The 11,757-nt window shown below is 37.1% G+C and overlaps 2 protein-coding genes across 2 annotated transcripts; one reads left to right on the forward strand and one right to left on the reverse strand.

The window, feature by feature from the left end:
• Positions 1–205: 205 nt before the first annotated feature.
• cdkn2aip (CDKN2A interacting protein) lies at positions 206–4,105 on the reverse strand. Its single transcript, XM_065289177.1, has 4 exons — positions 3,979–4,105; positions 3,237–3,483; positions 3,032–3,153; positions 206–1,516 (listed from the first exon to the last, which is right to left on the reverse strand). Exons 2-4 carry the CDS (start codon positions 3,479–3,481, stop codon positions 978–980), a joined length of 906 nt encoding a protein of 301 aa, XP_065145249.1. The 5' UTR covers positions 3,482–3,483; positions 3,979–4,105; the 3' UTR covers positions 206–977.
• On the forward strand, positions 4,099–11,684 carry tubgcp4 (tubulin gamma complex component 4). The gene is made up of 18 exons (XM_065289176.1): positions 4,099–4,266; positions 4,790–4,918; positions 5,007–5,114; positions 5,192–5,245; positions 6,479–6,535; positions 6,635–6,714; positions 6,791–6,992; positions 7,415–7,580; positions 7,660–7,784; positions 7,954–8,004; positions 8,090–8,195; positions 8,920–9,027; positions 9,118–9,262; positions 9,342–9,519; positions 9,607–9,741; positions 11,175–11,291; positions 11,378–11,517; positions 11,595–11,684. The coding sequence occupies exons 1-18, from the start codon at positions 4,189–4,191 to the stop codon at positions 11,605–11,607; spliced, it is 1,992 nt and encodes a 663-aa protein (XP_065145248.1). The 5' UTR covers positions 4,099–4,188; the 3' UTR covers positions 11,608–11,684.
• The last annotated feature ends 73 nt before the right edge of the window (positions 11,685–11,757 follow it).

The raw sequence follows: 11,757 nt of genomic DNA on the forward strand, positions 1-11,757 counted from the left end.
GAACAGGCCCATTGTATATAGCAATAATTGATGACAAGCTGTTGAATTATTAGAAAATACTGCACACCTAACTGCGACACAAGTGCTGTATAATGCATTATTTTCAAATAATTCAAATGACCACTGGTATAAGCAATTGTAGCTACTCACTGTACTACAATAAACCAAACAATTACACTTCAAGGTTTGCCTTCACACTTTGCACTTTTTTTAAACAGATGGTAGTTTTTATTTAAACATTTGACAACAAATCTGTCTAAAGGTCCACGACCATGACAAGATGGTTACCCACTTTTGTGACAGTGTACGACCAGTAAAGTGGTTATCACATGTATTTGTAAATAAATATGCTCAATACAAGCAAGGCAAAACATTAAGCCAGTCAAATCTAACAAAATAATTATGAGCAAAATATAAATATGCTGCTAACAGAAGTTGCTTTGTAATTTGTATATAAACAAATTCCAATCAAATTCTTAAAAAGCTCGTAGCAAGAAACAGATTTATGTTCGTTCTTCAAAATGATAATAAACAAAATCTAAACATTAAAATAGTTTTAGCTTTTCTTGCTAAATTGTTATATTGTTTTAGATGGACACTTAAATATTACAGCTTTAGCTTTAGCAGACTATTCTCAATGTAATTTTTTAGCAATAAATAAAACAAATCCTAATTGAGCTTTACTAATTAAAACAGCAGCTTCTATAAACCATTTGCAATTTTCCAACAAGTGTCCAGCATTTTTAAGTTTAGATAGAACCGGGTGTATAACCTTATTAAACCTGCCAACCAAAAACCGTAAACAAGGCACAAAACTTTTCACAAACCACTGCATAAATCTTTCTTCATTGTGTCATTTTGAATGATTATCACCGTGTGCTGAACGTGAATTTACATTCAACAAAACAAGAACACATTTAAGATTGAGAAAATCTTCATTGATACCATTCTTAAGGACTGGAGCTCTGCTGGTCTTCCTAAAAAGGGTAGCACAGAGCTGGGGGAAAAACTTGACCTCTGGGCTTTTCATCCAGCAGAACCAAATCTTCTACGTCTCTTCCTTGGAACCTGCGGCGACACATTTTCACTGTCACTTTCTGCCCTTGAAACACTTTGAGCGCTTCCTTGGAGGCCATCGCTCTGGCGGTAGACTCGTCACGTCCGTAGCCTGTACCCATGTAGACGGTGTGGCAGCGTAGTTCACATACCTGCCCTTCTTTCTGGGTACGTGCCGTAGGCAGGTCAGGAATGTCTTTGAGTGGAACAAACACGCTGCTAAGAGTGGCCTTGCATGACTCCACACAACTGCGCAGGATGTCGTAATGTTCAAGGTTGGGGCCGAAGCCGCCGGCGGCCACGAGCTTCCATGCAACGGCCTTGTAGAGTCGATTGAAAAAGGGCTGGTGTTCTGCAGGAGCCCCTGGTGAAGGACCTGTTTTCACTGTGCTCTTTACATGAGCTTTAGAGTCTGAATCATTGGGTTTTGTTTTCTTTACCTGGAGGTCACCATCCACTGCTGCAAAATACAGAAGAAAGTTTAGAATAACCAAGTGTTAAAAATCATCCTGTAATGGAATTAAATAGTAAAATATGTCAGTGAATAAGCAATGATAACCAATACATGAGGAGCTTAGATGCAAAAGCCGCTAAATGGCACCTCCGTCAAAAACCGAGATAATGATATTAACCGAACAGTAAATTTGCCGAATCCATTAAGATTCTGATTAAAAAAATGATTGTTTAAATAAAAAGAAAACATGTAAAGATGCCTTTAAAGGGATTGCATCCAATATTTGGCAATTATGAGTTATCTGCATCCAAAATACACCAACCATCAAAAAAATAATAATTTGCAATAATTATTATTATCAATATTGGTGAAACCAGACAAAATCTGCTGCCTTTGTCAATTTTCTGCACTGATTTGGAGGGAAACATTCGTATTTAGTCCTCAAAAATGTTTTTAAAGATGGTTAAATGGGTGATTCTCACGAAACCATTGAAACACCACGGCACTAATGATTTTAGCTATAAAATGTGTAATATAGTAATATTAAAAAGCATCAGAATTAACAGAATACTGTGTTCTACCTTGCACAATGTGTGATTTCAACATAAGAATTTATAATTTGTCAATTTTATCTCATTTTCTGCTGAAATTCTCATTACCGCAATGTGTCTGTGTTTGAACATGCTTTATGTTGTAATTTAATCAAATTAACACAAAAATATTTAGAAAAAAATAAATGGATGTTTTGCTAGACTACTTTAGATGACAGAAAAAATATTTACTGAATATTCATGTATAATAATAATGAAGAAAAATTAGGAAAATGATGTGTCCATGCCTGATGTTCTCATCCTCCGCAACACTTTTTGAGAACAGTTTAAGCACACATACAGAATTTTAATAAAGTTTGATTTTGAGTGACCAAGCACATGGACCAGTTACTTCAAGATGGGTACCAGGTAAGATAATTTTTTACAGTTAATTTGAAATATTGTCTTGTCAGAATGCTTACACGACATTTTGATTATCATTACCGCAACAGATGCTTATTAAATGTTAATTTAATTAATAGAAGCATAATACTTTGATTTTAAATGCATGTGCAGAATCTCCAAATTATGTTCTTTCAGGTTTGTCATGTCATTTTGAAAATATGTCAGTGTTGATGTTTTCTGACTTTTTTTAGGACTTATTTTTTAATTATGTTACAAAAAGTGTTAAATGATAAGTAAAAGTGTTTAAATTAATGTTCCCATTTACTCCAGACTTTGTTTTTCAATGTCTGGTGGGAAAAAAAGTAAATTTAAGCAATTTTTACATTTTTATGCTTGACATTTTTAAAACCAAGTTTTCGTGAGAATCACCCAAATGACAGCATTATTGGTACCTGTTACTGTATTGTATATATTTGCTCAAGTGATTCACCAATCGACATCTAGGACAGGAATGCCCTGCTTTTACAAAGTAATCTAATACTTCTTAAATTTAAATTATTTTTTAGACTTCAAATTTGTTTTTTACCAGAGCTGGCAGGTCTTTTTGCTTTCCCCATGATTTCATCCCTAGTCTTCCTCTCAGGGGCGTCGTGTACAGTGACTCCTTCTGCCATCTCCATTACTTTGTCCATTACAGGTTGTGGATATCTGCACAAACCACACAATAACTGTATTACAAATGGATTTTTACCAACATACAAAATCCCAAAAATCCATAAAATTATAATTACCGACAACCGAGAAACACATGGTTCGCCCAAACCATGGAAAGAGAGAGTAGTCTGTCCAAACTCTGACTTGGAGTCCCAGGACGAATGGTAGGAAAGATTTCCATATTCCGCAGGATAAACTCTCGTCTAGCATGCCACTGTTTATTCGTCTCACAGTATCCTTTTAATGATTCCACCCAGTTTTCCAGATGGGGGTTTTGACTGAGGAACTCTGAGACAATATCTCCTCCCCTCCCCGCCGCCATCACTACAACCATTCAAAACAATCAAGAATTCTCAAGTTAATACGGCTACAGATAAGAAAGTGTGCCACCTGCGTCAATAACCATTGTGTAAAATGGACTCGAGTCGTGAGGGCTGTAAATCTAGGCAATGTTACCCAGAGACAAAAAAACAAACATCAGTGATTGTCACGATAACGCTTTTGATTTGGCAACTCACACACCAATCAGTGTCAACTCATTTTACCCAGGGTGCTAAGCTTGTGTTAAGTTCAGTGTTGTTTGGGGATTTTACATACTGTGAATCGACATTGCATATCTTATTATAATAAAACTAGTTGTCACATAAAATAATTAAATCAATCAGATATGAAGATTACCACCTTGCTTTATCACAACTTTGTTATTATCTCACGCAATACATGTCGCTGACTCGAGACATGTATAACCAAATAAAACAACAAGAACACAACACAATAAACTTTCTAACAGACTTCTGATCTAAAAGTTCCACTATTTACCTCTAAAGATATCTCCTCAGTTGTCTCTTCATCGGTTTCAAGCAGTAAAATATATTATTAGAAGTGTTTGAGTAGTGCTGGCCGATCACTTCCCTTGTCGCGCTGGTTGTTACGTCATCAACGTGCGACGCGGGGTTTTGGCGCTGTGATGAGAACCGTGATGTGAAGTTTCTGTATTTCTGTTGTTGTGCTATTCCTGTGTACAGTAACATGATTCATGAATTATTGCTGGCTTTAAGTGGCTATCCTGGGACAATATTCACGTGGAATAAACGAAATGGATTGCAGGTATTTTTGCATTAGTCTGTCAGTGATACATATTTGTATTATGATGCATTCATTACTATCTAAGTGTATTATGTTGGTGTACAATCTGCTGATTGTCATATTTTCTTTGAGTCAGAGAGAAAAACGTAGGAAATCCTTAAGAACGCGTTTAGAAATGGTTAAATGAGAGTATTATCATTGTTACTGTATTCGATAAATATTTGTTCAATGTAATGGATTGACCAATCAGCATTCAGGACAGTTTTACAATGAAATCTATACTCTTTTAGCTTTAAGTAATTCATTTTATAGGCTTCAAAGTTGTACTCTGTCATTGAAGCATGTAAGTATATTATGATGGATTTATTTTTATGTAGGTTTATTACAGGTTGGGAACAGTAGAAAATATATACACTTGGACTGAATAATAAAGAATAAGAAGAAGCTTATATAATATATATTGACATATATGTGGGATGTTACTCACTTAAAAGAGTTGTACCAGCATGAAATAAGATGCGTCACAAAGTGTTGCTCATCCTAGGTTTCCCAGGACCTGCCGTTCCTCCACCCAAGTGAAACCAGTGTCCTTAATCGACTATGCAAAATGGGCACCGATTATGTGCGTTTTACGGAGTTCATAGAGCAACACACAGGTCATGTTCACCAACAGGTATATTATTCTGCATTCTTTTTTGCCAATAACATTAAGATGAAGTGTGATATTTACATGCTTTTGTGGTTTGACTGTGTTCACACAGGAGCCCAATCAGTCTGGGCTTCATGGCATTTACCTGCGGGCATTCTGCACTGGACTGAACTCTATGCTTCAGCCATATCGACAAGCACTACTGGACCTAGAAAAAGAGGTTTGACATTTAGTTGCAAATAATGATGTTTGCTAATAATTAATATTTGCTAACAATATTAAGTTTTTTCCCAACAGTTTCTGGGTGATCCACACCTCTCCATTTCTCATGTGAACTACATGCTGGAGCAAGTAATGCAAACCTCTTTGAAATATTCTTCTTCTATTTGTGTTATCTTATATTGATCAGTATGTTTAGAGTGGGGTTTAAAAGTCTTTGGAGTCTACTTTTAAAAATGTTTCTATTGTCAGTAGGGCGGTAACAATCGCAATTGTTTGTCCTCATCGTGATGATTTCAGATCACCGCAATGATTGCACATCTCTTTAAAAACACAAGGGGGAGCTGCAGCACCTGTATAAATGAGACAGTATCAGATGAAGCTCCTTAATTGAGTGACAGGCAATACATTTCAAAGCCATTCAATACAGTGGAATTTAGAAAGAAATTTAAAGAAATGCTGCAAAACTTTGATAAGCAGTGTGAACTGCCAGATTAAACATAGATTTCCAAATGGAGGATGCTATTCTTAAGGATTTGTAAGGAATTTAATTTTTTTGCAGCCACTACAGACATGTGGTCCAGTACTAATATGACCTTAGTAGGATTGGCTATGTATTATTTTATGAACAAACAAAGATGTATGAGAATTAAATGTCAAAGCAATAAAACAGGCAATTCAATGTCATAATCGGCACAATTTATTAGAGTTAATCATCAGCCAAATTTCATAATCATGACAGCCCTAATTGTCAGCATTTCTGTACAATCTTCTAGCTATCAGAAACAATTTTCTGGAAAGTTGATTTGGAAAATTAAAGGAAAATTAACTTAAAGGAACAGTATGTAAGAAATTTATATCAATTAATCATAAAATGGCCCTGATATGTCAATAGACATTAAGAATTCATTTTCATTTCAAATATTTATATCACTGACATCAGTGGCCTGGCAAGGATATTGTCATTTAAAAAGTGGAGTTGCAGCCCTCAACTGATGTTTATGTTGTCATTTTGCATATTGGCCACTAGTTGTGTGATTGCAGTACCAGTTTTAGCCACAAGGTTTGTGATTGCAATACCAGTTTTGGCCACAATCCTACATACTGTTCCTTTAAATGGCATAATATCCTAATATTTGATATGTTCATTCCTACAAAAGCAAAAAAGTCTGGCCTTTCATTTACAGTATGTCAACATGTGTGCATTTGATGGACACTTTTAGCTAAAGCGGTTTACTAGTTGTTAATATTTGTTTCCTAGGATCAAACTCATAAACAATATTGATTTATGTCCTTAGATTTTCTTTGTTTCTGGTTTTTCAAAATGATTTTGATCTAACCTAAAGTTGTTATTCTGTTGCTCAGTTTCAGCTTCTCTTCCCGTCTGTGATAGTTGTTGTGGAGACCATCAAATCCCAAAAAGTTGGTAGTATGATACATGCCACCAATTTTCAAAAAAAATTATTAGAAACATGCAAGACTGCAAACACTTTGTATAACACTTTTATTTGCTTTTAATAGATTCACGGCTGCCAGATCCTAGAGACGGTTTACAAGCACAGCTGTGGAGGTCTTCCTCCTGTCAGGATGGCCTTAGAGAAGTGAGCTCATATCTCCAACCCCAATGCAATCATATGCGTGTGGCACTTGAACATAAGACACTCAATTTCTTTGCAGGATTCTTGCAGTGTGCCATGGCGTTATGTATAAGCAGCTGGCCGCTTGGATGCTGCACGGGCTGCTGCTGGATAAGAGTGAGGAGTTTTTTGTCAAGCAGGGCCCAAGTGCGGGCGGAGCCGCAGCCTCCCAGGAGGAGGAGGAGGAAGACCTGGGTATCGGTGGGCTGAGTGGAAAACAGCTGAGGGAGCTGCAGGACCTGGTGAGTCACAAATGACTCTCCTGAGGTTTTGTTATTCAGGCCAGAATTTATGAAGAGCCTATGATAGACTAAAGGTGATGTGTATGTAAATTTAAGCGGCATTTAGGGGGGAGATTGTGATATTGCAACCAACAGCTATCCCTCAATTTTAAAATATATGGTAGCCGCCACAAGACAAACATGTTGTCTTCTGAATGTTACTTTAATTTTAATATGTACTGAATGAATTGTGATTTTTATGGCATTTGAAAGTCAATCTAAAGTGCATTTAAGCTGCAGAGTTTTGTATGCATTCGCTAGGAATTTAACCCATGAGCTTGGAGTTGCAAGTGCCACAGGAACATCCATTTCTGTACTGGCTGTTGTAATGTCATTCGAGCTGATATAAATCGTCTTCTGTTCATTCCTGTGTCTTTCTGTAGAGATTGATTGAGGAAGAAAACATGCTGGCTCCCTCCCTGCAACAGTTCTCTCTACGTGTCGAAATGCTTCCCTCGTACATCCCTGTTCGAGTAGCTGAAAAAATCCTCTTTGTTGGGGAGTCGGTACAAATGTTTGAGAATCACAACCAGAGCCCATCCCGAGCAGGTGAGTGGAGGACCGCTGCTGGTCTTAAGGCATTTGTGAGGGGTTTCTTGTCTAACACTGCCCTCGTGTGGCTGCTTAGGGTCCATACTGAAGCATCAGGAGGACATGTTTGCTGCAGAGCTCAACAGGCTCAAACAACAGCCTCTCTTCAGTCTGGTTGACTTTGAGAATCTCGTTGATGGCATTCGGAGCACGGTTGCTGAGGTTGGTCTGATACCTAAAATGGTCTACAAGGGTGACTCTTACAAACCCTGTGCAGAAAATAATCAAATCTGATTTCCAGAAACAAAAAAAATATATATATATATTTGACATAATATGTCTAAAAGCATTACCTGACATCAATATAAATATTGTGTTTTTTATCCTATAGCACTTATGGACATTAATGGTTGAAGAATCTGATCTCTTGGGACAGCTTAAGGTGAATAAAACTCTTTTGTTTTTCATGTACTATACATGCTACATACTTTTTTGCCTTTATAATAATTGTTTTTCTTTTGTCATAGATCATAAAGGACTTTTACTTGTTGGGACGTGGGGAATTGTACCAGGTCTTTATTGACCTTGCTCAGCACATGTTAAAAACCCCACCATCTGCTGTGACTGAACACGGTACCTATATACCGTACTTTGCAAAAGTCTTAAGGGGGTCGCACACCGGCTGCGCCGGGTCACGTCTAGGACAACTCGGAGGTATCGTAAACCGGAAACTGTGACGCGACAGGGATTTGAGCAACTTCCTGAGTCGTAGCTGGGCGACGCGGACAGGCGGTGTGCGTATACTCATAGAAAGCAATGTGCTGAGCTGCGCGGCCGGTGTGCGACCCCCTTTAGGCCACCACCACCAGACTTGTTGTTTTAATGTCCATCCATATTTATTTTTCAATCTATTTTATTAAGATATAAACAGAAAATACAGGAAATATTTATATAATATAAAAATTCAGGACTTAATGTCTTTTATTGGTATTGTTTGTGTTTAATGTGACCTCTCTTGGCACTAAACACATCTTGAGCGTTTTTGAGCAGAATGAAGTAAAAAGACAAATTTCTTTAAAATTAGAAATTAGGATTTAATTTTATTTAAGGTTTAAGAGATCCTACAGTTTCCTGAAATTGCTCAAGTGGATGTGAGGTTACCCTAAAAACTTCACACATCAGTTTACATTTTTTTACAGTTTTTAATACTATTTAGACATTTCCTGTATGTATTCTATTATAGAGACTGAGAAACAATTATATATGATCACTATAACATTGCAAAAACAACAAATCTAATATCAGTTTCTTCAGTCTTCCTTTTCACTATTGCTAAAATTTGCTATTTATTTTTCAGATGTCAATGTGGCATTCCAGCAAGCAGCTCACAAAGTGCTGCTAGACGATGACAATCTTTTGCCCCTCCTGCACCTCACCATAGACTACCAAGGGAAGGAAAGCAAAGGTATCACCCGCACCAAATTATTTTGCATTTGTTTTAAACACATTAACATATTTAATACAGTACACACCAAATGGATCATGTCACTTGCAGAGGCTTCTGGGAATCGAGAGGGCACAACACCTCCACAGGAGACTTCTCCTCGTGAAGCTCCGCCCACTGGTTGGGCAGCACTGGGATTGGCTTACAAGGTTCAATGGCCCCTGCATATTCTGTTCACGCCCGCTGTATTGGAAAAGTAAGTCATTGTTTAAGCCATGAGTATACTTATACACAGCAATCTGCATATTGTTATCTTGTTATTTCATTTATTGTAGGTATAACGTGGTGTTTCGTTATCTGTTGAGCGTGCGTCGAGTCCAGTCGGAGCTGCAGCACTGCTGGGCCTTACAGATGCAGCGCAAACATCTCAAATCAAACCAGACAGAGGCAGTTAAATGGAGACTCCGCAACCATATGGCTTTCTTGGTGGATAACCTTCAATATTACATGCAGGTGCGCATCATCTTGAATCAATTTCTTTCTTTTCATTTCAACAAAAATGTTTCATGATTTTATGACATTTCCTTTATTCTTCATCAGATAGACGTTTTGGAGGCTCAGTTTTCACAGCTCTTACAACAGATCAACTCCACACGAGACTTTGAGAGCATCCGATTGGCCCATGACCATTTTCTCAGCAATTTACTCGCACAGTCTTTTATTCTGCTCAAGCCTGTGAGTGTGCAGAACAAACCTTTCTTTATCCCATGATTCATGCAATGCATTTAGAACAGACTGCATTTTGCCACTTTGGCCTTTAATATTAAAGTCAATGTAATTTCAGAGAATTGTTTCTAAACACATGAATGTTAGAAAGTATTGCTAAAAAAAAGTTACAAAGACTGTGAACGACATAGTACTGAATACTAAAGTCACACAATTGATCAGTTTTTCCACATTGTTTTAAGGATTATTCGGGTGGAGCTAAAATTGGGGCTCTATTGCACCAGAGCCCCCATTATGGCCCCACCCCTAACACAATTGCAAGCATCCATTCAGGTTGTAGCAGTATTTGGTATTTGAAAGGGTTCTGGCTAGAGGGCATACAGCTACAGCCTAAATCCCGTGAAGTGTTGGGTTTAGGTTAAGGAGTGGCATAAAAATTAGAATGAAACGCCTGTGAGATTTCACACGATTTTGGTCATATTTGTATACCTTCTAGCCACAACCATTTAAAAGTTGAGAGACGGCAGCTTCCCAGCAAACACAAAACATTACCCTAATGTTTGTTTTTGGGAACCAAATAATAACGTTCTGGAAACATTATTTTTAGGTTTTATTTTTGCAACCGTAAAATAACATTCCCATAACGTTGCAGGGTGGTTATTTAAGAAAAAACTAAAGATAACTTATACAGAACGTTCTCTGAGGGTTCTCAGAACGTTATTATCCAGTGGTTAGCCAGGAACGTTTTCTTTACAGAAATAGAATGTTATTTTTAAGTTAGTTTAACGTTAGAATAATGTTCCCCTAATGTTAGGGTGGCGTTAAACTAACCTAAAAATAACGTTTCTCTAACGTTATGGGAACCAAAAACTAACTTTAGGGGAACGTTTTTGAACCAAAAATTACGCCGTTGGGTACGCCGTCAGCATTCAAGAGCGGAGAATCCTGTCTGTTTTTTCGAGATTTTGATAACTAATTTACTTATTTACTTTTTTTTATCATTCAAATTTGGCTGGGTGGTCAATATCAAATTTTTCTGTCAGACTTTAAAGGTGCAATAAAATAAAAAAAATTATTTACCTAGGCATAGATGAATTATAAGAGTTCTGTACATGGTAATAACATATTCTGAGCTTCAAACACGTTTGTTTCCTCATTCTTAATAAACACTTAATAAAGTTAAATACCTTCTATGAACAATTTAACATTATTTTAATGCATTCTTTGGCACCTTTAAAGGGGCCATTTTATTTGTTTTATTATTATTAATTTTTTCACAGGTTTTTTTTTTGCCCCAAATATAGTTCATGATCACATCCTCTTTTAAACCTTAAATTGTAAAGTTTCTGCAATCTGCCATTTTAATAGCACATCAACTCTTATCTCAAAAGAGCAATCAAAACATGCTCCACGATATGACCCCACCTTTCTTTCACTCCTAGGTGTTTCACTGTCTGAATGAAATTCTGGATCTCTGTCACAACTTCTGTTCCCTAGTTAGTCAGAACCTTGGTCCTCTGGATGAAAGAGGTGCTGGCCAACTGGATATTCTTGTTAAGGTAACTTTGATAGATTTAATCAATCCTAAAATTAATCCAAAATCAAGATTGTAATAGTACAGTATTGCCGTATTTTCCCATGACAGGGTTTTAGTCGTCAGTCGTTCTTGCTCTTCAAGATTCTTTCCAGCGTACGTAACCACCAGATAAACTCTGACCTGGCTCAGCTGCTGTTGCGACTAGACTACAACAAATACTACACCCAGGCAGGAGGCACATTGGGAAGGTAATCTTGAGTAATGCAGGGGTATAATGGAATGATTCACGCAATATTAAACTAATGGGTTCTTTGTTATCCTGTAGTTTTGGGCTGTAAAGCTGAGCCTGAAGATCTCAGATGCGCACTTCACACAAACGTCCATTTCAGCTTATTAAAAGAAATTGTAGAATACAGCCTTTGTGTTGATTTGTACATAAATATATTGTAAATATATGCTTGTTGATGTGTCAGTTTATGTCTTGACTT

Source organism: Paramisgurnus dabryanus, chromosome 2 (genome assembly GCF_030506205.2).
Source record: "Paramisgurnus dabryanus chromosome 2, PD_genome_1.1, whole genome shotgun sequence".
In the NCBI taxonomy this organism is placed as follows: Eukaryota; Metazoa; Chordata; class Actinopteri; order Cypriniformes; family Cobitidae; genus Paramisgurnus; species Paramisgurnus dabryanus.

Coding starts and splice junctions, on each gene's coding strand:
- cdkn2aip (XM_065289177.1), bottom strand. CDS start 3,481: ATGGCGGCGGGGAGGGGAGGAGATATTGTCTCAGAGTTCCTCAGTCAA. Junction 3,154..3,236: donor CATGTGTTTCTCGGTTGTCG/GTAATTATAATT, acceptor TGGTTTGTGCAG/ATATCCACAACCTGTAATGG. Junction 1,517..3,031: donor AAAAAGACCTGCCAGCTCTG/GTAAAAAACAAA, acceptor TGTATTTTGCAG/CAGTGGATGGTGACCTCCAG.
- tubgcp4 (XM_065289176.1), top strand. CDS start 4,189: ATGATTCATGAATTATTGCTGGCTTTAAGTGGCTATCCTGGGACAATA. Junction 4,267..4,789: donor ATAAACGAAATGGATTGCAG/GTATTTTTGCAT, acceptor TGCTCATCCTAG/GTTTCCCAGGACCTGCCGTT. Junction 9,520..9,606: donor ACCTTCAATATTACATGCAG/GTGCGCATCATC, acceptor ATTCTTCATCAG/ATAGACGTTTTGGAGGCTCA.